The 26,975-nt window shown below is 55.1% G+C and overlaps 12 protein-coding genes across 12 annotated transcripts; 7 read left to right on the plus strand and 5 right to left on the minus strand.

The window, feature by feature from the left end:
* Positions 1-78: 78 nt before the first annotated feature.
* tim21 lies at positions 79-1,484 on the plus strand. The gene is made up of 5 exons (XM_025644829.1): positions 79-531; positions 624-808; positions 892-946; positions 1,018-1,117; positions 1,178-1,484. Exons 1-5 carry the CDS (start codon positions 253-255, stop codon positions 1,261-1,263), a joined length of 705 nt encoding a protein of 234 aa, XP_025501338.1. The 5' UTR covers positions 79-252; the 3' UTR covers positions 1,264-1,484.
* A 140-nt stretch (positions 1,485-1,624) lies between these two features.
* BO66DRAFT_354653 (mandelate racemase/muconate lactonizing enzyme family protein) lies at positions 1,625-3,275 on the minus strand (the record flags this gene model as incomplete). Its single annotated transcript, XM_025644830.1, has 4 exons — positions 3,189-3,275; positions 2,992-3,096; positions 2,321-2,926; positions 1,625-2,227 (listed from the first exon to the last, which is right to left on the minus strand). The coding sequence occupies exons 1-4, from the start codon at positions 3,231-3,233 to the stop codon at positions 1,625-1,627; spliced, it is 1,359 nt and encodes a 452-aa protein (XP_025501339.1). The 5' UTR covers positions 3,234-3,275.
* A 284-nt stretch (positions 3,276-3,559) lies between these two features.
* On the minus strand, positions 3,560-6,450 carry BO66DRAFT_422110 (uncharacterized protein). The gene is made up of 5 exons (XM_025650022.1): positions 6,262-6,450; positions 6,139-6,201; positions 5,484-6,082; positions 3,915-5,429; positions 3,560-3,859 (listed from the first exon to the last, which is right to left on the minus strand). Exons 1-5 carry the CDS (start codon positions 6,278-6,280, stop codon positions 3,767-3,769), a joined length of 2,289 nt encoding a protein of 762 aa, XP_025501340.1. The 5' UTR covers positions 6,281-6,450; the 3' UTR covers positions 3,560-3,766.
* Positions 6,451-7,403: 953 nt separating this feature from the next.
* Positions 7,404-9,495, plus strand: BO66DRAFT_473353 (glucose-6-phosphate isomerase). Its single transcript, XM_025653038.1, has 3 exons — positions 7,404-7,548; positions 7,659-8,169; positions 8,230-9,495. Exons 2-3 carry the CDS (start codon positions 7,670-7,672, stop codon positions 9,389-9,391), a joined length of 1,662 nt encoding a protein of 553 aa, XP_025501341.1. The 5' UTR covers positions 7,404-7,548; positions 7,659-7,669; the 3' UTR covers positions 9,392-9,495.
* A 231-nt stretch (positions 9,496-9,726) lies between these two features.
* Positions 9,727-11,445, plus strand: BO66DRAFT_354661 (uncharacterized protein). The gene is made up of 3 exons (XM_025644831.1): positions 9,727-10,068; positions 10,138-10,153; positions 10,264-11,445. The coding sequence occupies exons 1-3, from the start codon at positions 9,899-9,901 to the stop codon at positions 11,284-11,286; spliced, it is 1,209 nt and encodes a 402-aa protein (XP_025501342.1). The 5' UTR covers positions 9,727-9,898; the 3' UTR covers positions 11,287-11,445.
* On the minus strand, positions 11,436-12,633 carry BO66DRAFT_393740 (mitochondrial 37S ribosomal protein bS21m). Its single transcript, XM_025647828.1, has one exon. The coding sequence runs from the start codon at positions 12,504-12,506 to the stop codon at positions 11,769-11,771; it is 738 nt and encodes a 245-aa protein (XP_025501343.1). The 5' UTR covers positions 12,507-12,633; the 3' UTR covers positions 11,436-11,768.
* Positions 12,634-12,761: 128 nt separating this feature from the next.
* Positions 12,762-13,499, plus strand: BO66DRAFT_422113 (phosphatase YCH1). Its single transcript, XM_025650023.1, has 2 exons — positions 12,762-12,999; positions 13,060-13,499. The coding sequence occupies exons 1-2, from the start codon at positions 12,885-12,887 to the stop codon at positions 13,368-13,370; spliced, it is 426 nt and encodes a 141-aa protein (XP_025501344.1). The 5' UTR covers positions 12,762-12,884; the 3' UTR covers positions 13,371-13,499.
* Positions 13,500-13,612: 113 nt separating this feature from the next.
* On the minus strand, positions 13,613-17,192 carry BO66DRAFT_422114 (DUF185-domain-containing protein). Its single transcript, XM_025650024.1, has 8 exons — positions 16,974-17,192; positions 16,762-16,904; positions 16,283-16,684; positions 15,910-16,233; positions 15,302-15,403; positions 14,895-15,164; positions 14,623-14,827; positions 13,613-14,532 (listed from the first exon to the last, which is right to left on the minus strand). Exons 1-8 carry the CDS (start codon positions 17,020-17,022, stop codon positions 13,628-13,630), a joined length of 2,400 nt encoding a protein of 799 aa, XP_025501345.1. The 5' UTR covers positions 17,023-17,192; the 3' UTR covers positions 13,613-13,627.
* A 621-nt stretch (positions 17,193-17,813) lies between these two features.
* Positions 17,814-19,853, plus strand: BO66DRAFT_473359 (uncharacterized protein; the record flags this gene model as incomplete). Its single annotated transcript, XM_025653039.1, has 2 exons — positions 17,814-17,908; positions 17,955-19,853. 2 exons carry the CDS (start codon positions 17,814-17,816, stop codon positions 19,714-19,716), a joined length of 1,857 nt encoding a protein of 618 aa, XP_025501346.1. The 3' UTR covers positions 19,717-19,853.
* On the minus strand, positions 19,826-21,802 carry BO66DRAFT_393745 (serine/threonine-protein kinase ppk23). Its single transcript, XM_025647829.1, has 3 exons — positions 21,133-21,802; positions 20,591-21,008; positions 19,826-20,515 (listed from the first exon to the last, which is right to left on the minus strand). Exons 1-3 carry the CDS (start codon positions 21,723-21,725, stop codon positions 20,045-20,047), a joined length of 1,482 nt encoding a protein of 493 aa, XP_025501347.1. The 5' UTR covers positions 21,726-21,802; the 3' UTR covers positions 19,826-20,044.
* A 686-nt stretch (positions 21,803-22,488) lies between these two features.
* On the plus strand, positions 22,489-23,448 carry BO66DRAFT_393750 (copper chaperone CCS1). The gene has a single exon (XM_025647830.1). The coding sequence runs from the start codon at positions 22,622-22,624 to the stop codon at positions 23,051-23,053; it is 432 nt and encodes a 143-aa protein (XP_025501348.1). The 5' UTR covers positions 22,489-22,621; the 3' UTR covers positions 23,054-23,448.
* Positions 23,449-24,672: 1,224 nt separating this feature from the next.
* Positions 24,673-26,970, plus strand: BO66DRAFT_152990 (putative PB1 domain protein). The gene is made up of 5 exons (XM_025642170.1): positions 24,673-25,035; positions 25,095-25,244; positions 25,296-25,631; positions 25,682-26,743; positions 26,800-26,970. The coding sequence occupies exons 1-5, from the start codon at positions 25,021-25,023 to the stop codon at positions 26,827-26,829; spliced, it is 1,593 nt and encodes a 530-aa protein (XP_025501349.1). The 5' UTR covers positions 24,673-25,020; the 3' UTR covers positions 26,830-26,970.
* The last annotated feature ends 5 nt before the right edge of the window (positions 26,971-26,975 follow it).

Here is a 26,975-nt window from a genome sequence, read left to right on the forward strand (position 1 = left end):
GTGACCCACTCCGATTCCGCACCCCCACACGCTTCTTCTTCCATTCAAGTCAGCCTTTGCCGTCGCCGAATGGGATCCATCCAATCCATGGCTTCCTGCTTCATTTCTGCCCGGCGGGAAGAGTAAAGATTGCGCAGACAACCTCCGAACTTGTGCTTCGTCTGCCCATGTTCCCCATCTCTCAACCACAACAGCCACTCTTCGTTCCATGAGGCCTTTACTGGTACTCAGCTGAACTAGCCCCTCACCACAATGCTCGCCCACCTCCGACCTAACCCTGCCCTCTTCCGGGCCTCCTCCTCCACCACCGCACACCTCCTGCGTCGAGCGCTTCCCCGCACGACCGCCCTCGCGCGATACTATGCGACCTCAGGGCCCGGATCCAACCCGACCCCCAAACGAAGGAACGTGACAGTCCTGTCCGACGATGGCCGGTACGAGTGGGGGGAGCTGAGCGGTCGGGAGAAGGTCGCGCGGGCGACACAGCAGTCGGTCAACTTCCTCGTGGTCGTCGCTGGTGCCGTGTTGACGGTGAGTCTGTTTTTTTTTTCGAGCTGTCGCTCGCACAATCACATCACGCCTGCTGCGTCTTCTGAACCGAATCTAACAGCTTCATGTATCAGGGTGGAGTGTTCTACCTCCTCTACACCGAGGTCTTCTCCCCCAACAGCAAGACCTGGCAGTTCGAAAAGGCAGTCGAGCGCATCAAGGACAACCCGCGGTGTACGGATCTCCTGGGTGATCGCCGGGAAATCAAGGCGTACGGGGATAGTACCTGGAGCCGATGGGCTCGGAACCGACCGATTGCGTAAGGCCATACATACCCATACCATACCTCGTATTCTTTTGCGAGGAATAACGTCCGGAATGCTAATTTGCATGTGGGCGCAGGACGTCGGTTTTCCAGGATCGAATGGGCCGCGAACATTTGAAGATGAATTTCCATGTACGTTGTTTCTCCCCGTGGAGTGGTGGTTTCAGCCCGGGATTACATTATTGACTGTCTGCGTGGTAAAGGTCGAGGGCCCTCTCAATACCGGTATCGTGTTCGTGCATATGATGAAGCCCTTGGACCAGTATGAGTGGGAGTACCAGCTGCTTGCCCTGGAAGTCAAAGGTGAGTGCGAGTGCTTTTTTTAGGGGTAGATTGGATAGGTGGATTGACTGACATTTTTAGGCCACCCCCGAGTCGTCCTAGAGCAGGCACGTGAAAAGCCTGGAGTCGGAAAGGCGCTCAAGATCTTTGGCATTCAATGGCGATGAGTTCTTGCATGCTTGTTGCTGGAAGGGAGTGTATCTGGAATGACCCATCTACAACTCTATCCGTGAGCTCAGACATGGTGAAGATTGACGAGGAACGTCTAGAGCCTCTCGCCATTCTTAGTACTATCATGATTTTAAAACAGACCTATATACCCAAGAAGAAGGAAGTCCATCTCTACCGTTCTTTCCAGTCCACCCACAGCATACGCAGCTAGACCATCTGCTCCGCTTTCACTCCTCGGTAATTTTACTCAAGCCGTGCTTGGTATCGTATACTAAATGACCAAGAACAAGAGCACATTTCTCATTTCGCTTCAGCGATCTATATACAAAATCATTCGTAACATATCATACCCATCAACTATACAATCCGGGGACCCTCCAGAATAGTCTTGGCTTCCTCCGTCCGCCACCAACTCTTGCCCTCCTCACCGGGGAATGCGAACTGATCCATACTCTCGGGCTTCATCTCGACACTGTACCCAGGCTCCAAAGGCGTAACATAGTAGCCGTCCTTCACACTGGAGGGGTGCACGAAGTGCTCGTGCAGGTGGTCCACATACTCCAAGACACTCTTCTTACCACTGACCACCACGTAGTCGATCGTGCTCAGGTGCTGGGTGTACTCGGGCAGACCGACACCACCGGAGTGAGGGACAATGGGGACGCCGAACTTGCGGGCCAGCAGCAAGATGGCCAGCACCTCGTTGACACCACCGACACGGCAGGCGTCGGCCTGGAGGACGGTCAGCGCTCCCGCCTGCAGGAGCTGCTTGAAGACGACGCGGTTCTGGCACATCTCGCCCGTGGCCACGCCGATAGGGCCGTGCGGGGTGTTCTCGAGGGCCTTCTTGATGGCGGCGTGGCCGAGGATGTCGTCGGGGGAGGTGGGCTCTTCGATGAACCAGGGCTTGAACTCGGCGAGCTGCTGCATCCACTCGATAGCCTCGGGGACGGACCAGACCTGATTTGACACACCGTGGGGTTAGTCGCTCGAGCTTTTTGCTTTGACCGATGACAGACAAGGGAATGAAACTAGGCAAAGGCAAGCACATACCTGGTTGGCGTCCACCATCAAAATGTTGCCCTTATCGTAACCGATCGCCTCACGGGCAATCGCCAACCGCCGGCGGTCCTCCTCGACGTTCGCGCCAACCTTCAACTTGAAGTGCTTGTAGCCCTGGGCCACACTGTCCTTGAGCAGCGCCTTGAGCTTGTCCTCGGAGTAGCCCAACCAACCGGCACTAGTCGTGTAGGCCGGCACGGCCTGGCTCTGCTCGGCCTCCTTGATACGCTCCTGCTTGCCGCCCTCGACCTCCTTAAGGAGAGCAATGGCCTCCTCCGGGGTGATCGCGTCGGTGATGTAGCGGAAGTCAATGCAGCGGACGAACTCCTCGGGAGTCATGTCCGCGACAATGCGCCAGACAGGCTTCTGAAGAGTCTTGGCCCACAGATCCCAGAGCGCATTGACCACAGCTCCCAGGGCCAGGTGGATGACACCCTTCTCGGGACCGATCCAGCGCAGCTGGCTGTCGGACACCAGGTACCGCCAGGTCTTGCCCCAGTCAGCAGTGAGCTCGTCGAGGTCCTTGCCAACGACGAGAGGGGCAAGGAGCTCAATGGCAGAGGCGACGATCTCGTTACCGCGACCAATCGTGAAGGTCTATCTTCAGAATTAGTCTCGTCTTGGGGGCTTGTTTTGGTTCGCGTAGGCGACGATCGGCTTACCATGCCATGTCCCGCGTATTCGGAATCGGTGTAGATGATACAGTAGGCGGCAGAGTAGTCACCGGCGGCATTCATAGCATCGGAACCGGTCTTGTCGAGGGAGGTCTGTCATGAACGTGATGTGGATTAGCAAGCTGCGGGGGCAGGAGGGAAAGAGTAAACAGAGAGGGGTAAACATGTCTGAGGGTCTGCCATACCGGAAACCTCACGTCCCGCGTGGTGAAACTGGTGATCTTGACCATCTTGTCTGATTGAGGCGGGGTCAATTGGAAATATTCCAGGTCTGTGAATTGCAAAAGAAACCCCCGTCGAGGGGACGATGGATGATTATATAGCGGGGGAGGGGACTGGCCTCTCCCCCATTTCCCCTCCACGTCGTGTGGGGAAACCCCGCCCGATTGGCGGAGGAATTGTGGCTGGCCGTGGGATGGGTTTCTCCGCCACTCACAGCTCTTCTGGATTCAATCAACTTCAATCCAGGCCTTAAAGTGAGTGATTTTTTTCCTGGAGGCCCGCGTGACTGTCAGTGGATATTCTGGCGTGGGGGAAGAGTAAGGCTAAGATGAGCTTGATGTGTTACGAGGGAAGCAGGAATCTGCTGCGACATGATATAAGTTACAGAGTAGGTTGGGACAGATGCGGGAATGCAATGCAATGCAACACGCCCTTGCGCAAGAAGTAGTTTTTAGCACGAATACGCCGCGATCCAGTTCATTTGGTTCATTTTGTGACTCATGACAGTACTGGACCCCAAGAAAACAATGAAATCTTTCGTCTACCCGGAAAGACCTCTCTTCTCGCTCTCCGAGAAGAAGATAATCATCCGCCATAGCTTCCGGACCAACACCTCTGCCTCTTCGTCGAGAGCCTAGTGGTATCCAGTTAGTTAAGAGCAAACAACGAATCTCAGTTAGATAACTTACCTCCTCCAGCTGTTCCACCAGCTCTTGAGGTTGTCCATGCTTTCGAACATGTTCCTCGACCACTTCCACCAACATCTGTTCCTGCACGCCCAGGTATTCGACAATTTTCTTTTCCACAAAAGGCTTGAGCTGTTCGGTGACCACACTCTCGTCCACAAACTCCCACTTGACATCCCAGTTCCAGAGTCCCTCCTTGTCCGTGGGGATCTCCGCAGCCAGTTGTCGGGCGACTTGTGCGCGTTCCTCGTCGGACAGGCCAGCCGCTTCGGCAGCACTGTCGAACTTGATGGGGATAAGAGGTCGTCTGGCGGTGGCCTGTGGCTCCTCTTCGTCTTCCAGCAGGCCTTCGACCTCCGCAATAGTGCGGCGGGAGGTGGCAGCTTGAGCCTTCTGCGCGGCTGCGCCGAGAGAAAGCTTGAATCGCTGGGGTTCGCGGGGAGCCTGGGTACGTGACTCCAGCTCTTCGGCCTGCCGAGCGAGGAAGTCGTCTGCCATGCCGCGGGCCTGCTCCCGTTGCTGCACGGACCGGGCCCGTTCTCTTTCTTCCGCCGCCCGATCCGCTTCGTCCATGCTGACCTCCCGGGCTCGGAATGCCGCCCGGCTGCGGAGCCATGCACCCCGATCGGCATAATAGTCCTCCAATTTGCGGTTGGCCTCAATATCATCATTCCATTCCCGATACCGCTTGTCCATCTCATCGCGCACCTCCTGTACTTTGGCTGCCTCTTCCTTGTCTCGCTTCTTCTCGCGCTCCAAAGCAGCAGTTCTGCTGCGCTCACGGTTCAACCAGCGGCGTTCCTGGTCGAGGAACTGCTTCTCACGCTCGGACTCCTTCTTTTCTTGACGACGGCGCTCTAGTTCCTCGTCGCTAGCATCCGAGTCTTCATCTTCCCGGTCGATGTAGACGGTTGTAGCCCCATTGATATTACCTCCGTTGACGAAAGAAACTCCCTTCTGGTAGTCCTTGGGGACTTGAACTCCGAATGCCTTTGGCCCAGAAGGCACACCACGGTCGCGAGGGCCCAAGGGAACTCCATTGGCGCCAGCAGCAGGCCCACTAGGGGCGGAAAGAGGAGGTGAGGCCAGTCGATTGATGCGGGATCCGGAATTGCGTGCTCGCTCCATAGACTCGATCTCTTCCTCCCGCTTCAACCGCTCGATGTCCCGACGATTGCTACGCTCACGGAAGGCAGCAATTTCCTTCGCGACCGTTTCTCTCATCTCAGGAGGAATATCGGAAAGCTCATCCTCCACTGTGATTGGAATAGTAACGACTTCCGCGGATGTTCCGTCGTTCTGTCCTTCCGAATCCTTCATAGCGGTGTCGCCTTCACGATCGATAGTCGATGCATCTTCCTTCTGTGTGGGTGCAGTGGGGTGGCACAGATCCGACAAGACGGCCGCAAGGGTGCTGCGTGCAGCACCTATCCGCGCCTCACGTTCGGCTGGGTCCTGCTCTCCCTTGCCGGACTCGTATTGCTCCAGGTATTTCAATGAGCTCTCATCAACAACCACCTTTAGATAGACACAGTCAGTACAGTTAGGCATCTTGAGTAGCAGGCAACGTACCAGTAGAGTACTCTTTTCGACTTCGTGCTCTTCCTTGTCCTCTCCCTCCCGCGGTGACTGTCTCTTCACAGGCACTTGCACATCCTTTAGCACTTCCACAGCAGTGCTAAGACTTTCAGGGTCCTCGTACTCTGCAAAGCCGAATTTGCATGGTTTCTCATCCGCATCGGTGGCGCGAATCCAGCGCCGAAGGTTTCCCGCTGAGCGCAAGATTCTCTCCACGCCTTCATCCCCGGCCACGCCTTCCGTAATGCCGCCCACAAAGATGGTTCGAATGATTTCCTCTCGCGTCGGAGGTTGAAGTTGCATCATCGCATCGCGAACGTTCTGACGCTGAGACTCTAAGCTGGAAGAGCCCAAGCCGGCCCGTCGGCCGGGAGCATCTCCACCGCGCTCTTTACTGGTATCCGGCGTAGCTGATTTGGACGGGCCAGAGGTTCCGAGACGAATGACCGGGGCAGAGAAATTGATATTGGGCATGTTGGGGGGAGGTTGGAAGTTTGCTGGGAAGCCGGCTGGTCGACCGGGCTGTTGCGCGTTGGCCTGCTGCATCCCCGGCGGAGGAGTCGTTCCAGGTGCGACCATACCTGGTGGAGGAGCTAACGAAGTCAATATGTGATGCGACAGCGATCCAAAAAATTGATGATGGCCTTACCCATGCCCGGAGGTGCTCCAGGGTAGCTTCCGAAATCTGGTGGGCGGCCATAAAGGCCAGGGGCTTTGCAAAGTTAGTATGCGCGTCACAGAAAGTGAAGGGGACAGCAGCTCGAGGACATACGCTGGTAAGGATTATACATTGCAGCTTGTTCGCAGCTTCCGTTGCGGTAGCTGCAGAAGATTTAAGACGCGAGATACGTAGCTGAGGACAAGACTGAATGGTGTATTGACGCTCAAGACAGATTTCTTGAATCGAATTCAAAAGCAGCACAACTGTCGCAGAGCGCAGTTCAGAGGTCGAATGAGAAACAGGGTGATTTGGTGTGGATGGAGAAGATGGAGGACTTGCGGCGGATTTGATCGAGGCTCGATCAGAATGGTGGTCTGTGCGTGGCCCTTGCTGGGAGCCTGATACTTCAGGCCCATAGTTCAGGCCTCAGGTGCCAACCCAGCTCATGCAGAAGCATTGATCGTCACTAACGTTATCGTCGCTACGCAGGCATTGGTGCTGATTATCAACATCATGGTCATTGGATTGCTTAACTGAGTTCTTGTCATTATCCTCTACTTGCAGATTTTCTGCAAGCAGATAACGCTCCCATAACCACGCCTCGAGCAAAGCTTTACTTTCTACAACTGAACCTTCGCATGTGATAGTAAAGATGACTTAGGCTAACTTATCGGTTGTGAAAGGGCCATGTCGATCTCTCAATTGATACGTGAAATAGTCATCGACATCCTAAAGCCTCAACTCCTATTGAGGTCTGTCAATTGACCGTGGTTGAACATGGGTAGAGCGACGTCTCTCAATGTGGCTGAGAAAGGAAGCATTTCCCGGGATGTGACCAGCATCTTAAGGATTTTCCGAATACTTCGATTCGAGCATGACAGGACCCTCAACTTCTGATGACCATTGATCGGACAACAATCCTCCGGAAGTGCCTCAGGGGAATTGGCGTAAAAGGCTCGTATCCAGACGGTAGCCGGTCACTCCTTCGAGATTAATATCCGAGACCTTCGGGAGCATCGTTCTAGAAGCACACCGATGACAAAGATATCCATAGAATAGTCCAGCTGAGGGTATATGGCGAATCATTCGTCCACGGCAATGGAAATATCGGATAAATCGAAGCGTCACAGCCGGCAAGGCGCCAGGTGCGACTGGTGAGAAACGGTGGTGGGGGTGAAGGAGGGGAGTTTCCTGTTTGACCGGGAGTGCCCCACGGCAGCCCCTCTCTGGACGGAGGGCAACACGCCGGTTACGACATCTTCGTTCCTTCTCTGTTGTCATCCTGCCCGCGCTTCCCGCTGTCTATCTTCTCTCTCTCCCTCTCTTCTTTTGCTTCTTCAGCTTCTGTCCTCCCCTTCACTTCCTCACTAAATCCCATCTTCCATCTTCACTACTCAGGTATGCATCAGCTTTTGACCCCCCCTCCATTTCTTCGTGAGCTAGCTGTAGCTCTTTCTACTCTCTGTACACTGCTTCGAGCCCCGCACTGACGTCCACATTTGCTGTAGCTCTCATCACCATGCCTAGCTTTTCTCAAGCCACCGAGCTTTCCGCCTGGAAGGAGCTCCAGGACCACCATAACACCGTGGGTCGTAACATTGTCCTGAAAGAATGCTTCCAGAAGGATCCCCAGCGCTTCGAGAAGTTCAGCCGTACCTTCAACAACACCGTTGACAACACTGAGATCCTCTTCGATTTCTCCAAGAACTTCCTTACTGAAGAGACCCTGGCTCTCCTGGTCAAGCTGGCCAAGGAAGCCAACATTGAGGAGCTCCGTGATGCCATGTTCAAGGGTGATCACATCAACTTCACTGAGGACCGTGCTGTCTACCACGCCGCCCTGCGTAATGTCTCCAATGAACCCATGCAGGTGGATGGCAAGAGCGTTGTTGAGGACACCAATGCTGTCCTTGAGCACATGAAGGAGTTTTCCGAGCAGGTCCGTAGCGGTGAGTGGAAGGGTTACACTGGCAAGAAGATCAACACCATCATCAACATTGGTATCGGTGGTTCGGATCTGTAAGTGGGATCTGGTTTCTCGATGAGCGCGTCAGACACAATACTAACTGCGGAATCCAGTGGTCCCGTCATGGTGACCGAGGCCCTGAAGCCCTATGGTGCTGCCGACCTGAAGCTGCACTTCGTCTCCAACATTGACGGAACTCACATTGCTGAGGCCCTCAAGGAGTCCGACCCCGAGACCACCCTGTTCCTGATTGCCTCCAAGACTTTCACCACGGCCGAGACCACCACCAACGCCAACACCGCGAAGAAGTGGTTCCTCGAGACCGCTAAGGAGGATTCTCACATTGCCAAGCACTTCGTTGCTCTCTCCACCAACGAGGCTGAAGTCACCAAGTTCGGTATTGACAAGAAGAACATGTTTGGTTTCGAATCGTGGGTTGGTGGCCGTTACTCCGTCTGGAGTGCCATCGGTCTGTCCGTTGCCATTTACATCGGTTTCGACAACTTCCACCAGTTCTTGGCTGGTGCCCATGCCATGGACAAGCACTTCCGCGAGACTCCCCTGGAGCAAAACATCCCCGCTATCGGTGGTCTGTTGAGCGTGTGGTACAGTGATTTCTTCGGTGCCCAGACCCACCTGGTTGCTCCCTTCGACCAGTACCTACACCGCTTCCCGGCCTACTTGCAGCAGCTTTCTATGGAGAGCAACGGTAAGGCGATCACCCGCACGGGCGAGTACGTCAAGTACACCACTGGCCCTATCCTGTTCGGTGAGCCGGCCACCAACGCACAGCACAGCTTCTTCCAGCTGCTGCACCAGGGCACCAAGCTCATTCCCTCGGACTTCATCATGGCTGCCGAGTCGCACAACCCCGTCGAGGGTGGTAAGCACCAGCGCATGCTTGCGTCCAACTTCCTCGCGCAGTCCGAGGCTCTCATGGTCGGTAAGACCCCTGAGGAAGTCAAGACTGAGGGTGCTCCGGAGAACCTGGTGCCTCACAAGACCTTCTTGGGCAACCGCCCCACCACCTCGATCTTGGCCCAGAAGATCACTCCCTCCACTCTCGGCGCGTTGATCACCTACTACGAGCACGTTACCTTCACCGAAGGTGCCATCTGGAACATCAACTCGTTCGACCAGTGGGGTGTCGAGTTGGGCAAGGTTCTGGCCAAGAAGATTCAGCAGGAGCTGGAGACTGACGGCGCCGGTGCTGGCCACGATGCCTCGACCAGCGGACTGCTCCTTGCTTTCAAGAAGAAGGCCAACCTGGCATAAGGGAATGAATCGGATGCTGTGGGATACATATGCTTGGAGGACAAAAACAAGTTGTACAAGACAAGTTGTACATGTTCATGAAGCCATGAGTGACTTTATAATTTAATACCTTTTTATTCAAATGAGTATAGTAGGTGCGAGGCTACTAGTGACCGTAGAGTGCACAACGTAGGGATCTCTCTCGTATATGTCTACAAACAGAAGTGCAGAAGTGCACTGCTCTAGATTGGTGTTATTGATTCAGCAATCGCGCTAGTACGGATGGGAGAGGCATACCACAGAATTTCGAAAGAACAGCAGATGCAGTGACTGTATGAGTGAGATGTGGTAGATGACGGCGAATTAACCAAGTTTTAGTTCCCTTGCGGCGGCGGCCCCCATCACCGTGGACCACAACCAACACTGTGTTTGTCTCGCTGTTCTTTCTCCGTCCTCGCTCCTTATCGCTAGCAGCGAGCCCAGACGCCTTGTCGGCGTGCGCAAGTATAACATTTTTTTTTAGCAACAATGCCATCCTCCTCCAGGCGCAGAACTGCCCACACTCTCTGGCAGTATGGCCTTCTATTCTCCGTCTTTCTTCAGACCTCCGCGGCGGGGGCCAGCGATTCCCCGTCCAGCGGTAGAACCGGGTACAGTTATGGACAAGCCATACCAGTGACCTGTCTCAATCGGACCATGTGAGTTCTTTCACTAGCAACCTTGCTCGAAAGAGAAAAGCAAATATACTAATCACATGGTTCTGGAAGTGACTCGGGCGAGCATGTAAATCACCACCAACACCACCACCCACTCCCCCTCTTCCTCATCACATCGCCACCATTACCTTGAAAAGCGGAAAAGTTTACTGATACTTTCAATTGTCAACCCTCCAGATAACCGACAATCAAGGACACCTACAATACATCCCCTTCCCAACATGCAACGAGACCTCCCTCCCGCTCGCCCTCCACTACGGCGTCTCCGAGACCGTCAACTGCACCATCGCCTCGCTCCCGGATGAGCTCTACCACCTCCTCGAATACTACGTCCACTCGGACGTGCCCATGACCTGTCGCGTGCCCACCGCCCCCTTGGCCCAGCATCTCCTCAACACGCCCGACACCGAGGCCGACGACCAAGCCGCGGGGAGCCACGAGCTCGAGATCGACACCGACGGCCCGTCCTACACGCCCATCACCTTCGCGCTCCAGGGCACGCTCCAGCGGAGCCATCTGCACATCTGGACGGATATGAACCTCCTAGCGCACAATATCGCGGCAGATTCAAAGAATTCAAAACAAAAGACAAAGAAGGGTAAGGCGGCGGGCTACGTCGTCGCGGGCACAGCCTACTCGGTCCCGGAGTTCGATGTTATTATTCAGCGACAGATGCAGAAGACACATACCAGCGATGAGGAACAGGCGGCGTCCGCGGCCGTGGTGGAGGCGGCCAAGGATCCCTGGACCGCGGGCCATGGGACGAAAGTCATCCGCGGGGAGCCGTTGACGTTCTCGTTTCATGTTAGCTGGGTCGAAGGCGGGAGGGGCATTGGGTGGCCTTCCCAGGGGCTGGGGACGTCTGGTACCCTGGTGGGAGGAGGAAACGGGGGCGACGGCGCGGGTTTCTTCTCCAGACTGGTGTTCTTTGTGATGGCTGCTGGGGTCGGTGCGGTTGTGGCTTTGTATTGGGAGAGGAACGGTGGCTCTTTTGGGGTCAGGCGGCGGAGGGGGGAAGGGATCCTCGGGGTGAGTTCTTCTTCCAGAGGAAAGGTGGGTAATGGGGCTGTGGGAATCACGTATGGGAACGGCGGCAAGATGAATGGTTATGGTGGTTACTCTTCGGCTGGGGCTGGCAATGGGGCCGCCGGGGCTGGGTTTGGCTATGGAGGGTATACAGGTAGTGGGAAGAGGGACTGAACTGACTTGGATCTTTATTTTTTTGTCCGCAGTTGGAAAATGTCTGTACTGTATATGGTTTTGTGCAGAATAGCTGTATTGCACGGCATGGAATGGAAATAGACCACAGATACCGCTAGATGGATAGATAGATGGATAGACCATTTTTGTGATAACTCTATTGTTGGACACAATTGGATTCAAGAAAACAAATGAGATATAGCAAGTGAAAAACACAACCATAGCAATATGAAACAATCTCCGAATTTAGTATACAGAGCAAGGTGAACACCCTTTTTCCCCTCCCGCAACAAATCTCTATTGTGCTCGTTGCTTCAATACATCCCTATCTCCCAAAAACAAGACCTCCTCTTTCCTCCCTGATAAAAAACCCATGCCCGCATCTCGTTATATACACCCCCAGAGTTAAAAAAAAAACCACCCCGTCCATCCGCCTCTCCAATCCCCGCAGAACAGAACCCCGCAGGAATCTAGAGAATCTCTTACCAACCCTGAGCTCTCATCTTCTCAACGCGCCGCAGGGTGTCCTGGAAGGAGAACTTGAACAGCTTCCTCCACCGAGCACTCCGCTTCTCCTTGCGCAGCTGTCCCTTCCGGACGTGGAACTTCTGATCCTTGACCATTTTCTTCAACCGGGATTGGCCCAGGCGGGCGGCCAGCATCCGCAACGCGGACGACAGATCGTTGCCGCGGTCGGGCTCAATGGAGATTTCCCGGCCGAGGGCGGGCCCCAGCTTCAGGTTGACCTTCGGAGCCAGGCGCAGGTTCTCCTGCGCCGCGAGCCCGGCGAGCGGGCCGGCGCCCGCGGCGGAGGGATCGTTCGACGGCGCGTGGCGGCCGCCCAGTCGGAGCTTGCTGAAGATCTCGTCGAAGGCCATGTCGGCGCTGGAGTTGTAGGTGGTGGGCTTGGGCGATGAAGGGACGCCGCCGCCGCTGCCGAAGGCTCCGTGCGGTTTGCGGTTCGGGGGGAGGCCGGATTGTGAGGCCGGGGGGGAGGCGGATGCGGATGTGGATGTGGTCGACGGCGTGGAGGGTGACGCGGGCGAAGATGAGGAGGACGAGGAGGGTGAGGATGACGACGACGACGACGAGGAAGAGGAGTTGTAACGGATCGCTGGGAGGGACTGTCTGGCGAATTGCTTCGTGTACAGAAGGGATGTCGTCGTCGTCGTCGGCCGGGCAGCCGAGCGAAGACACTGCGACAGGGTACGCATCTCCATGGCTAGAGCTCTGATGGTCGTAGTGCGATGGACACCACAGAAACCGATATCGAAGGTGTTTCCGCTGAGATGAGCGCAAGGACTCACGCTCCAATTGAGACAAGAGGGAGTGGTTATCGGAGGCAAGATCGCGGAGAAGGGAGTCTCAATGGCTATCCGCTGGAATTTCCCGCTCGGAAATCTTCGTGTCACGTGAGCTGCGGCATACTTCGAACAATTGACTTGAGATCCCAACGGACTCGACAGACTACATCACTCGTTACCCCTCATTTATATTGGATCTGGGAGCAACAGTCGGTATATGACTCAGGTTCCTGGTTTGATTTGTTTAGCATCCAACGAAGCCCACCTCAAGATTCTACCGCGCAAGATATCAAAATGTCCTCCATCACAATCGCAACTCTTCCCCGCATGAGCCGCGATGCTCTCTCGGCCCTCCTCCTCTCGGCCACTTCCCCCAGCAATCTGGCCATCGTAGATGTCCGTGACTCTGGTACGTTCCTCCCTTATACGAATACTTAGACCGTATAGGAACTTACCCGAATGAATTTAGACCACGTCGGCGGCCATATATTCTCTTCCACCTGGGTCCCTAGCTCCACGCTGGACGTGCGCATGCCCGAACTCGTCCGCACGCTGAAAGACAAGGAGCAGGTGGTGTTCCACTGTGCGCTCAGTCAGCAGCGCGGTCCCTCTGCGGCGCTGCGTTATGCCCGGGAGAGAGAGCGTGTGCTCGGCGCCGAGGAAAGCCACAAACAGAAGGTTTTTGTCCTGGAAGGAGGCTTCGTGCAGTGGCAGGAGAAGTACGGGAAGGACACCCGGTTGACCCAAGCATATGTGGAAGATATTTGGCGGGAGTACTAAAGGGTCTGTTTCTTTTCTTTTGCTGGGGATGACGTGGTGATTTTTTGTTTATACCCTTGTGGCTTCGTTGTTTTAGAGATTATATAGTGGGAACTAGTGGTCATGAGTTATTATAGAGATCAGAGCGATATACGGAGACACTCGGTTTAGAACGAGAATATTCTACAAGACCGAAAATCGTTGAGGTTATTTAACCGTGGTGCAGTGTACGGTGAAACTAATATACACTTTTTTTTTATCTTCTAGTATACAATGGCTCATGCCATGATATTTCCCCCGAACCCAACTGGACGACGCTTACCATTATTTTCCGGAACGATGGCCATGACCTTGTAGATCTTGCCCATCCCACCGCCGCCTTTCTCAACCAGTCTCTTCCAGCCAGTCTCTAACGTCTTCCGCTTTGACTCATCCGTCACGCCCTTGAGCAGCTGCTGCATCCGCTCCGCGATCCCCATGGCATGCAGGAAATCACCCTGCTCCACCGGTCCATGAACCTCAACGCCTTCGCTGGCCTCGATGGCCGCCTCAGCCAACGCAGTAAAGTCCACGTCGGCACTAACATCCACCTGTCCCGGCGCCGAAAGTGCCGGCACAGTTTGATGGTGCTGGATTCCACGAAGCGAGTTGATGGGCACCGTAGCGAGAGTCCCATAGTCCATGATCAGCGCTGCACCGGAAGGCACACGCTTCGCCGCAGCCGGCGTTTCCCCACCAGTAGCAGTAGTAGCACCCTTCTTCGTGGCCGTACGAGGCGGTTCTGACGCCCCGCCGATCCGCCTTGCAAAGTCAGACGCATAGATCCGACTCTCCGGACTGACCTCAATCGTGGAGCCCGGCTGAGACTTCAGAGCGCGATACCGTTCCGAAATTTCAGGAATGACCAAGGACGATGGCGTGGACGCCTTGGCCAGCGTCAGCTTGAACTCCGGTTCTCCCTCGATGTTCTCCTCCACAGCCTTAGGGTTGAGCGTCACCAGCAGCTCTCGCCATTGCGGCACATTCGCGGCCTTCAATGGTTTCCGGAGCTTCGCAGGTCCCGTGGGCGTCATGACCTCGTCCTTCGGCTCGTTCTCCGGTGCCGGGGGCACGGACTCAAAGGCATGGATGGGTAAAGCGTCGAAGAACTCGTGTGCGAATATGAAGGGCGTTTTATCCTCCTCTGCACACACAAAACCCGAAGATGGGATATCGAATCAGTACGGCACACGTACCTAAACAGTAGGGAGGGAGGGGACTAGTGCATCCTCACCATGCGGCAGCAACCGAATATCCTCCACCCAGATAACCGGCACGTCAAAATACTTGCACACACTCCGGTGGCCAATATCCGTTTCCTCCATCGCCGCGTCCTCGCCGCAGAGCAGCCGCTTCTGGACCTCTCTCAACGTCGAACTCGCCTCGACCAGATATATCGCCTCGATGCTCGACGCAAAGCTTCTGAAATTGCGGAATGTCTGTATGGGACGCAAACAGTCACCTATCTTTAGCGATCTAGTCCCTCTATCAGGGGGAAAAACTCACCCTCAGCATATCATCCATCAACGTCCCCTTCCCCGGCCCGACCTCCATGAGCTGCACCCCACTTCTTGTCCGTCCCTGCGCGATCCACTCGGTAATCGTCCAGATCCCGACCAGCTCACCGAACACCTGCGAGATTTCCGGCGAGGTCACGAAGTCGCCTTTCTTTCCGAAGACCTCGCCCTCACCCGCGGGCCGGGTAGTGTAGTATCCTCCTTCCGGGGAGGTAAGGACTTGGCGCATGAACGCCGCGATGGGGATGGGGCCCGTGACCTATAGTTTTGGAACGGGTGCGTTAGACCTATCGACAGTGCGTGTTTCAGGGTGCGAATTGGGCACGAACATATTGGGGGGGGGGCGCTGGGGAAAGGGAAGATGGGCTTTGTCTTGGAACAGAAAATGCTATCTACCTTCATGGCGTTAGCCAGGGTCTGGGCAAGAGGGGTCGACCATTGGCGTTTGTTGTCGAATGAGGATTGACATCTTCGTGTGGACAGGACGAGAGTCTGCGTCTGCGTTGCGCGTTTTCTGAGCGCTCGGAGATGCGTCAGAGCACGCCCGGTTGCTTGCTGCATCTTGCGCGCACCGTCCTACACTATGGGTAGACGCGAGGAGTGAGCTCCGTTGCGGGAGGAAGGGTCAATTGTTTCGATCGTAGGACCCCAGGCAGGTTTCCATTAGCGTTGAGTTGGGAGATGAGCAATCATTAAAGCAATGCTGTTCAGACAGACATGACGCTTTCTCCAACTTCTCCGCAAAACTTCCGCTGCACGTGATTGTGTCCTGGCCTTATCGGGCGATTATCAACGCTTTCCGGAAATGGGCATAAGCTTGATTTGGATTAAATGAGATTTAGTTTACATGTTTCTGTTCTACCCGTAGATTCTGCTCAATTTCCCCGATGTATACATTTTTCCCCGGCATATCGGTGACGTAGATAGATTTCGCTACCGCCAGTGACGGCTCAGCGGTGATAGCGCCTGCCCTGGGGTTGTTGGTTCTGCTGTGGCGCGTCCACCATCATCTGGTCACTGTAGAGACCTGTCTCTTGCGTGTCCTGGTTCGAGGCTCCGCCGTTTCGGGGCCCGTTACGATAGCCCCTATTATTCCATCTGCGGTTGTTGCCCCGCGGTCTGTGTGGTTCGACCGCTTGGTTCTGCTCGGTGAACCCGTAGTTTCCGTCTTGAATCGTCGTCTCACCGGGGCGGTGCGAGCGGCGATCTCGATCCGCTTGCTCCCGGAGGTTGTTGAAGGGGCTCTGTGGGTTCTGATAGTTGGTGGCACCGTTATCGGCCCCCAGGCTAAGGGGTTTCAGGCGCATCGAGATGATCCGGCCATCAGCCTAGCCATTTATTAGTGTCAGGCTGAGAAGGAACGCGAGTATAACTGACCCTCTGGTTGTGAAAGTTGGCAATCGCGCTGTCCGCGCCCTGTCTCTCGGCAAAGGTGATCTCTGCCGACACTGCGGGGTGCTGCGTTATCACCCAGCAGCTGAGGACTGGGCCGGCCACGGGCTCAAGAGCCGCTTGAATGTCGGCTGCGGTGGTCCCCGGTGCAAAGTTGCTCCCGACTACCACGGAGGGTCCTGAGCCAGCGCCCTTGATGGTCATCCCCACCTTACTGCCTCGTACGGTTGCTTGTCCGCTGTCTGGAAGGAGTGCAGAAAGCAGGCGTTGCTCGTCGGGCCGGCGCTGCTTTGCGCCAGGTCGATCGGTCTGACGCGCCTTGGGGCGGGCCTGATGAATGACAGGCTTGGGGTTTGTTCTAGGATTCGCGGGCGAAGACGTCGGGCGCTGGAATGGATCGATGAATGATGAGTATTTTGATTCAACCAAAGAAGCCGGCGCGATACCGTTCGGTTGATATTTACCTTGGCTACACCGATGCGACTGGCGAGGCTTCCTGGCTTCGCATCCTGTGTCTTCTTTGCGCCCTTTGCGGCGCCCCCATTTGTTTGTCGGTTCTTACCGAGTAGCTGGTTTGCAAGGTTTTCGTTCTGCTTTCTTTTGCGATCTTGAGGCAGACTTTAGCTCAAGTGTCTAGGCTGGTGAATTGATTGCACTGAACGATGAAAAAGCTTACCAGCTTGGATGATCGCATTGAAGTCGGCGGCAGCCTTTCCGGCAGCCATGATGGAAGGTAGTAGACCGATTGAAGGTCCGACCGACCAGGAAAAAGTACGAGTAATTTGACTCGAGACAAGTGAATAAAAATATACCGGGTATGCAGGCCCTAGTGGAGAGAACAAGTTGGCGGAGGGAGTCGATAAAAATGTTGAGGGAGAGTCGCAGGTCGGTCGAGCTGAATCAAAGCGCGGAGGAAAGCATTGAATCCTCGGATTGGAAGTTGGAGCTCCGGCGCGGGTTCCGCTTCCCGGCATTTCTATTTCTATTTCTATTTCTATTTACATACACTTCGAGTATTTGACACTTTACTCCATACCCCTACCCCCGATGGACTCTTATGGGATTTTTGTCAAGAGCTTCGGGCTCAGGATGTCTTATCACAGTCTCATCCTTGCGATCGATTCAAATCCAAGTAAGGAACCCAACTCTTCGAGATGATCGGGTAGCTGCAACACTGGCTGTTCTGTTCGGCTTTCGTCTGTGCAACATTCAATTCATTTGTCATGGCCAGGAAGGAAGGCACTTCCCACCCCAACACCTGCCTCTGTCCGACATTGCAAATGCGCCTGTCGGACAGCGTGGCGGGTTTGTTATGGCTTCCTTCGGCCTGTCTGGTCGTCGCCTCAATCTGCGTCGCCCTTTGAGTAGATCCCATTCAGGAAAACCCCGGACCTCGTCTTTACAATCGACGACAAGCGTCGGACTTTCTGGCACTGCTTGGTAAGACACGGCTGGCTCTAAATATTCCAACTTCTCTTGGAGGTTTCTTCTTGAAAGGACATCAATTGAGGGAACAATGGACGCACCAGACTCGGCATTTGGAAACAACAGACGTCGCCCGGCGTCATCGTTCTCTTTTACCCTCTGCTACCCCGTCAGCCGCAGGAACAGGTATGCCTCTGCCTCGTCAATATCAGGAGGCGTGCTAATTGTTTAGGGCTGCCATACGACGGCTTACCGCCCCCTCGCCAGCATGTGAGGAAAGTATTCACTACCCAGTCTTCAATCCGCGGGATCCGCGACACAACCCTGATGTTATCGCCTCGCCATGGCTGGAGGATGATTGCGATCTCTCCCAGCAGACAGCTTCGCCAAGAACAAGTCGTTGGATACAGGATCTGCCCAGAAGATCTCTTCGAAGAGCCCATCTAGGACTACTTGCGCTGAGGTCGGGGATACGTCGGCGATCCAGTGGACCTCCACCTGTTCGCACCGACAACCCCAGCGCCTGGTCCTCGGCGGACTCGGCAAAAGACTCGCTGGATCAGCAGGGAACGCTCTACTCCTCCACGGTGTCCGAGGCTAGCACTGCTGAAGATGTTGATTTCGGAGCCGACCTCCAACGCATCAGCTGCAAATATCCTTCGGAACCAAATGGCGACATCGGCAAATATTTGCAGAAACTACCAATTCATGTCGAATGTGAAGCAGATAGTACTTTTCTAAATGGTTCGACTGTGCGTCACTGTCGCTCCGAGGCAGTTCTCGCTGTCCCTAGATCCGAGGTCAATTCGACGGAATCACAACATGGACATACCGCGAGGTTGCAAACCACAGCGTTCCAGGGTAACCATGAGGCATTAGAAGCTTTGAATGAGCCCGATGAGGCTGCGACGGGCCAAGAGCCTCGCACCACCACCACCACTACCGTGTCAGTCAGGCCCAACGATTCAGACGAACCCAGCCCGAGGGACAGCGAATTGGAACGCAGCAGTCACTATCTTACTACACCGGGACCTTCATCGAATGATCCCATTGATTTGGATACACAGTTGCAGTCTTTTACGCGCCCGAGTCCCAATGTTCACACTGCCTCAAGCTCAGCCCCCACCAACTCGCGCAAATCGAACGCACTGCGGATGTCGATCAATGCGATTAACAGTTACAAGCCAGCCATGACTCGCGTGTGCAAGACTAATCGTGTGTCTGAAACGCCCCAGATAATAGACGCCGACTTCGCCATGGAGTCCTTGAAATTGTGCGACCGATTGGGGATTAGAGACAGCCATGCTCCCGAGGTGGATCAGCAGAGCGAATCGCCGTTCCATGGATTCAACCAATCTGAGGAGACACCAACAAGGGCCACTGAGCCTTGCGAGCCTGAAGTCAACACACCAATTTCGGAGTTCCTTGAGGACACGATGAATGCGAAGCCGCAGATAGATGTGGCATTTACCTGCTCAGCAGATCCTGACGGGCCGGCACATGTAGGTCACGAGGCCGCTTCTGCTTCCATTACTGGTATGGATGAGCAAACGCAAACAGGAGTCGGTCCGCCGATGGAAGAGATCATTGGGGGGTTTACCCAGAATGAAGAGCAACGGTTCATGTCAGAAATGGAGCAGGTGTTAGAGGAGCCATGGTCCACCATTGATACCGACGATTTGGCGTCCCTTCTCGCCCTCAGAGACGAGTACTTCCTTGTCGACAAGTCACCCGACATCCGCCCCGACCGTGATAATAATGCACTCAAGTCCGAGAGGAGCTTCACTGGCGATGGCTGCTTATATAGTGGGCCTGGGCTTGATCGCCATTCGTCGACCAGGGCTCAAGGGATCCCCGAGATCGTGGGCCCGAGATCAGCCATACATTTACAAAGTCCGCGATCTGCCCGCGCCGAGCGCGAAGCCAGTGACTCCACTGACGATTATGTCTCCAGCTATCCTGCGAGGTACTATTTTTCATCCAGAAGATCTTAATTCTTAATTCGCATTGCCACTTCTTTATTGGTGGACCAGGCGACTCTACCATATTTTTACATACACCGCTCAATTGACTCTCCAAAGGTTGAGGCTCATGAACCAGGGAGCGGGTTTCTCAATACAGCCTTCCTCTTCGCTCCCTTAAACTTGTTCCACAGCTCTTATGCCTTAGAACCAACGATTATGTCTCCAGGTCGCGACCTGGAAGCCTTCCAGATGATGGTGTTGAAAATCGTAAACGGACTACCAAGTCTGTCACACCCACGATGCGTAGCTCTATATATAGTCCAATCGTAAAAGTACACGCTTCACAGCCAAGGGAGCACTACCCCAGGCGCAAGGTAAACCCAGCCCCGGCCTCCGGACCATCACCACCCGCCTGCGCACCCCCAAACACGCTCGCGAAATCCAACTTTGGGGCTTCTTGGCCGCGCTTCGGCGCCTCGGGGGTCTCCCGTCGTCTCCGTTTCTCCTGGCCCGCCTTGGATGGGAAGGTAGGGAACATCTCCTTGGGTTTGGGCCGGGGGTCTTCCCGGAAGTACGGATGGGCCAGACACTGCTTGGCCGACGGGCGGGCATTGGGGTTCAGCGCCAGGAGCGACGAAAGCAGCCGTAGGCCTTCGTTGGTCAGGTAGGGGAACTTGCCGCGCGGTAAGAGCGGCGGATTAGCGGCACCACTACCGCCCGGGGCAGCTGAGGATGAGGACGACGACGGGAGTCGAAGAGATTTGGCATTAGGAAGGGATCGGAATTCAGGCCACATTTGGGTGGTTGGGGGCCCGGTTAAGGCGAAGATCTATTTGGACCGTCGTCAACTTCTCGCTTTTTTTTTTGAAGGAGTGATTGAAGGTGGACAAGCAATGATTCATACCTCGGACACCTGATCGACCTCATTCTTGCCCTGCAGCAGGGGCTCCTTGCCCAGCAGCTCCCCGAAGATACACCCGATGCTCCACAGGTCGATCTCCGGGCCGTACCGGTCGGCGCCCAGCAGCAGCTCCGGGGCGCGGTACCAGAGGGTGACGACCAGCTGGGTCAGCTTGGGCGGCGGCGGGTCGCCGTAGGAGCGCGCCATGCCGAAGTCGGCGATCTTGATCTCGCCGCGGTTGTTCATCAGCAGGTTCGAGGTCTTGAGGTCGCGGTGCATGATCCACTGCGCGTGGAGGAAGTCGAGCCCCGAGATGATCTGGAGGAGCAGGGTTTTGGTTTCGGACGGGAGGAAGGGCTCGCGCATGTCGTCGAGGAGGGTCTTGAGGTCGTGTTCGACGAAGGGCATGACTAGGTAGACTCTGGTTTGGGGGGAATCGTGTTAGTACATGGAGTGGTTTGGGGAATGATTTTGAGGGAGGGAGAGGGGTGTCTTCATGGCGTGCGGCGTAGTGTGTGTTTTTGACACAAAAAGTGAAAACGTACTCATCCATCTTGGTCCCCATCACTACTTCCCGTAGTTCGATGATGTTCTGATGTCGGGCTTCGAATAGGGTCTGGATCTCTCGGAGCCCCGTCACCGGGAATCCCTCCGCGGAGGTGGGCTCCAGCTTGAGTTTCTTGAGCGCCACGATCTCGCCGGTCGTGATGTCCTTGGCGCGGCTGACGAAGCCGTAACTGCCTTCTTCGATGTGGTTGAGGCGCTCGAAGTTGTCGACATGGCGACAGGGGCCCCATTCGGAGGTTGGGAGTGTGAGGAGGTTGTTCCCTTCGGCGGTGGTCTGAGGGTCGGAGGAGTTGGATTTGGATGGTTGCGGGGATTGTCGGGCTGGGTCGTGGTCGTTGGAGAGGCGGCGACGCTTGGAGGGTGGAGGCGCGTCGGTCTGCGTGGAATTGGGATCTTGCGATTGAGCCTGAAGTTTGGCCTGTTGTTGTTGTTGTTGTTGCTGCTGTTCTTCTAGCTGACGTTGTTTCTCGGCTTTGGCGCGTCGTTTCTCTTCCTTTTCGCGTTTGCGTTGGGCGAGGATGGCCTCCGTCTCTGGGTCATCGTCGTTGGCCCAGCGCGATTTCGAGGACATGGTCTAGATGTGCAGGCTATTGGTTGAACGACATAGGCAATTGTGACGTTGTTGTTGTCTAGTGGTTTGAAGGACAGAGGTGAAGCTGTCGGAGCTACTATCGCAAGAAGATGAACGACAGGGCACCCGGATGATTGGCCGGATGACGCTATGGGTTGACGGAGCGGGTCTGGAAAGGAACTAAACCTGATCGGGAGGTTGATTTCAAAGCCGCTCCCCGCCTCGGCCCGCATTCAAGAAGAGGACGGAGGGAGGGGGTTCCTACTAACGCCGTACAGTACCTGATGATTTTGTGATTTTGTGATTTTGTTTGCTGCTACATTACTACTGACTGGAGATCTAAGGGCGCTACTAGACGAGATGACTATTGAACCTTTCCAGGTGGGTGCTGCTGCTTTCTACGCCATGCGTCACGCGGTTCTAATCAATCCAGACCACCTTCGCGGTCCCGATGACCTGCGAGGGTTGCGTCAAAGATGTCTCCGCGTCGCTCAAGAAGTTGGACGGTATGACAGCCAGTTTCCCCTCCCCGTTACCCACGCAGCTCTAACCAGAACCCGTGTTAGGGATCAGCAAGGTTGAGGCCAGCCTGAAGGATCAACTGGTCTTCATTGAAGGCACCGCGCCGCCCAGCTCCATTGTCACTGCCATCCAAGCTACGGGTCGTGATGCGATCTTGCGAGGGAGTGGCACCTCCAACAGTACGTGCTCTGTCCCCTCCCCCCCTTTTTATGTGATGTGCCAAGTCGGGTTGGATGGGATTATGCTAACTTCGGTGGTGTGATCTTCTTTTGTTTTTGTCTCCAGGTTCCGCGGTGTGCATCCTCGAAACACATTCCACTGCCGTCTCGAACAAGATCCGCGGTCTGGCACGCATGGTTCAGGTGTCGTCCAATATGACCCTGGTGGATCTGACGATCAATGGCCTCGCCCCGGGCAAGTACGTGGCGACCGTGCGCGAGGCGGGCGATATCTCGCAAGGAGCGGCGTCGACGGGAGGCATTTGGGAGGCCGTCAAGGCCAAGGTATTGGGCTCGACGGAGCCCACCAAGGAACCACGTGGGGTCTTTGGGTCAGTGGAGGTTGACGAAAAGGGACGAGGCAATGTCTTTTTGGATCGACCGGTCGCGATCTGGGAGATGATTGGCCGCAGTATGGTGGTGTCAAAGAATGCCGAGGGCCCCTTTGATCGGGAGGACTCGAACACATTGGTTGGGGTCATCGCTCGTAGCGCGGGGGTGTGGGATAACGACAAGATGGTCTGTTCCTGCTCCGGTAAGAACGTTTGGCAGGAGCGGCAGGAGCAGGTCTCCCAGGGAATGGTATAGAGGGATCTGATAATGGCGGGTTTGGCAGGAAATCTGGTGTGATTTGACTACATCAGAGGGCATAAGCCGTTCTATGTATAGCACAGAGAAGGAGGGGGTGGGGTCACCGTGGAATTGCTTGTGCATGGGCAATTGGATTGACAAGTATTACTACTACTATCAGCCACATGAATGAATAATGATGACTCGAGTACTCCGTACTGCTGGGAGGCAGGAAGCAGAAGCAGCAGCAAAAGAAGAAGACACCGACAACCCCGGACTCAGGTGACTGGCAGCCATGCAGGAGCAACTGCACGACACACCGACTAGTCGTGAGCAGGGCATGGCAAGAACACTAAGAACACTAAAGATAGATCGAGAGCTACTCCTAGTGTTCATAGTACAACGGTCCGACAGGGAGTGAGAGAGCCAGAGAGGGCGATAGGGCGATAGGGTGCGCAATGAGGCCCGTATTCCACAGAGTGGGTCGATCTAACAAGTTGGAGGCAGGAATGGAATGGTCAATTCGCTCAGGCGCAAGCGCCGTGGCGGGGAAATTTCCCAATGCACTGAAAGTATAATCCTCCATCATCTCCAGGTTGGGGTTCTGTTGTGAGAGCCAAGGTCAAGAGCTTCACAGTGAAGAAGAAGAATCCAATGTTTGTCTGCCTCTCTGTCTGTGACTCTGTCTGAACTGAATGTTTGAGTGTCTATGTGATGGTGTGGTGGTAATAATGGTATGGGGTAAACCCATTCGTTGTATTGGTGACAATTCTGCAGCCCCGCATGGCTTTTCCCACCGGGAACGGGGGGCACTGGCAGTTAACTAGAAGTAACTAACTAGGTAGTAAGTAGTTACTCCGTAATCTCCTTGGAAATCTCCTGATATGAAGGCACGAACGAATCCAATCAACCGGGCTCGGATGAATCGACTTTTCTGCGATGTGATGAAAAGCGTCACCCCCTGCAGCATCCAATCCCTGGCTCTGCTGGCTCTGCTGGCTGGAAGAAAAAGATGCTGCTGGGATGTGACCAGGATCAGACCTTTTTTTAATTCTTTACCCAACTATTTTTATTCTTTTTCCCCTCTTTCTTTCTTCCCTGTCCATCTTTTCCTTCTCCCCTTCCATCCCAAAACTGCATTGCACTGCACTGCACCCACCATCCTGAGTAGTTCCTGGCTGACAGGCTGCTGCTGCTGCTTGCTTGCTGCATTTGCTGCATTGCATCGTTTCCCCTTCCTCTCCTTCATTTACTATTCTCTCTGCACGCTAATCCCAATCTTGCCTTGATCTTCTTTCCTTCGGTCTATTTTCTCCTTTCTGCATCGGTACTCCGTACCTGCTAACCACTTCCATTTCTGGTTTTGTCCGTTCTTCGTCGGCCATCATCATCACCATTATCACCATCATCAACATCATCATCTCCCAACCCAAAGTGGTGTACTCACCACCCAGTACTCAACGTGTTTGTCGGCCTGTCCAAGCTCTAACCACGCGGGAATCCAAAGCAAATCAAATTAAATCACCTTCGAAACAAACCTTACTCTCCCAACCTTCTCATCCCCTACGTATCCCGTCCCAGCCAGTCTGGTCTTCCTTGCCTTCGTCTTGGCTGGTCTTTAGACGGTCATCGCTAGCGGCTGGGTCGCGGCATCCGTGATCTAATTATATATCCGATCTATCTATCTCTTGAGTTATCTATCTCTCCCGCTAAGAGGCCCATTGCGCATGGTCTATTGCTCGCTCGCCGTCTGCGCTCAGTCTCCTCCATCCCGGGTCCACCGTGCGATTCCATCCCTGTTCTCGGCGTGGTCGAGGACTCTGTCGTCAGCGTGCTGGTCCGATCAATCACAAGTCGGGGACATATATACTACGACGTGGGGTTCTCGACCGGTCAGCTCCGTCTGCGTCTTGTTTTAGGTCAGTACCAGGGCGACTGCGGCACCTGATATCGCCTATCGTTGGTGCTACGGGCTCAAGTCAGACATGTCCATCAAGCAGGTAGGGTTGCTTCCTTCCCCCACCGTAAGGGCAGGCTGAGCAGGGCTCACATTACTCAGGAGATTGAGACCTGGGTGCAAGCCCTGGACCACTACGACAACCAAGAATACGATGAGGCCCTTCAGGTCTTCAGCGCCATCGCCGAAACATCCAAGATCCTTTTCAACTGTGGAGTCATATATGCCACCTTGGGAGAGCACGACAGAGCAGTAAGACCTACTCTTCGTTCACGGCATTCCCTCATACTGACGGCAATCTAGGTCGAGTGCTACCAACGAGCAATTGGGTTAGATCAATACCTGGCCATCGCATACTTCCAAGAAGGAGTGTCCAACTTCCTGCTGGGTGACTTTGAGGAGGCATTGGCCAATTTTAATGACACCCTGTTGTACCTTCGAGGTAACACCTCCATTGACTACGAGCAGCTGGGTCTTAAGTTCCGCTTGTACTCGTGCGAAGTGCTGTTCAACCGCGGTCTGTGCTATATCTACCTGCAGCAGATGGGCCCCGGCCTCCAGGATCTCGACTATGCGTCCAAAGAGAAGGTGACGCCGGACCACGATGTCATCAATGATGCAATCAAGGAACGAGCACAGGTACGTTTCATATAGGAGCGGCAGGAGATTTCAATCCTAATGGCAAACAGGGCTATACAGTCTTCTCCATTCCGGTAGGGGTGGTCTACCGGCCCAACGAGGCTAAGGTCAAGAATCTGAAGTCGAAAGACTACCTGGGTAAGGCCCGGCTGATTGCCGCGACAGGGGAGCGTAACGGCGTTCCGTCCGGCCCGCTGAATCTGGAAATCCCCCGCGCTCAGTCGGTGCTCGACCACCGGCATCCCGAGCACCTTCCGTTCGCCACCTCGCACTTGGTGCACAAGAACCTGCCCAGCCGGAGCCGTCAGCACTCTGAACCGCCCCTGAACCGTAATCTCTTCCCTCCTACTCCCCCGCCGGACGCAGACAAGGCGAGTACCAACAGCTCCACAGGAAGTCTCGGGACCACCGGTCGACCGGGGTCCATTCGCGCTGCGCCGCCCCCGCGACTCGACTTGAACCAGAGCACCGGACACGAGACCGTCCTAGGCGAGAAGCCGCGCATCGGAACGACTCGCACGGCCTCCGAGCCCCGGAGAGCGGCAGCAGCTGCTTCGGCTCGCGCCGGCCCTCGGGAGGAACAGTCGTCCCGCGGTCGGGAGATGCGTGGCCATCGACGAGGGGTCAGTGACACGGGGTCTGCATCGACATCAGGTCGGTATCCGGAGGGCGGGTACTCGGGCACGCGGTCCATGCCCGTGGGGACCGGCTGGCCTCGGCAACGGGAACGATACATCGACGAGGAAGAAGAGTATGTGAGTGGGTCGGGCTCGGCGGAGGGCGACTTCGACCTGGTCGACGGACACGGACGATCGCCGCAGCGACAATCCCAGCGCGGGACCTCGCGAGCCCGGCGGCCCGAGGTGCGCAAGTACCGGGTCAAGACGCATGCCCACGAGGATACGCGGTATATCATGATAGAGCCTGTGATCGACTTCGCCGAGTTTGAGCGGCGGATCCGGGACAAATTCGGGTTCCGAACGTTGCTCAAGATCCGCATGCAAGATGATGGTGATATGATTACGATGGTGGACCAGGAGGATTTGGATCTGCTGATGAGCTCGGCCCGTGAGATGGCACGACGGGAGGGGAGTGAGCTCGGGAAGATGGAGGTAAGTCGTTTTTTTTTCTGTGGGGTCGTGCAGCACTGGGACTAACGCGAGGATAGATCTGGGTCGAGGAACGAGGGGTGATATGACTTTAACGACTGACTGCATTGGTTGGCATTGGCGTAGCGTTCTGGTATACCCTTGTGGGCGGAGTAACATGGTGGGAATATTCACGAAGTGATGATTGTCTCTAATGAGCTAGACCAACAAGAGTAATATTTACTTATGGACCTGT

The sequence above is a fragment of the Aspergillus aculeatinus genome (assembly GCF_003184765.1).
Source record: "Aspergillus aculeatinus CBS 121060 unplaced genomic scaffold BO66scaffold_41, whole genome shotgun sequence".
Lineage (NCBI taxonomy): Eukaryota > Fungi > Ascomycota > Eurotiomycetes > Eurotiales > Aspergillaceae > Aspergillus > Aspergillus aculeatinus.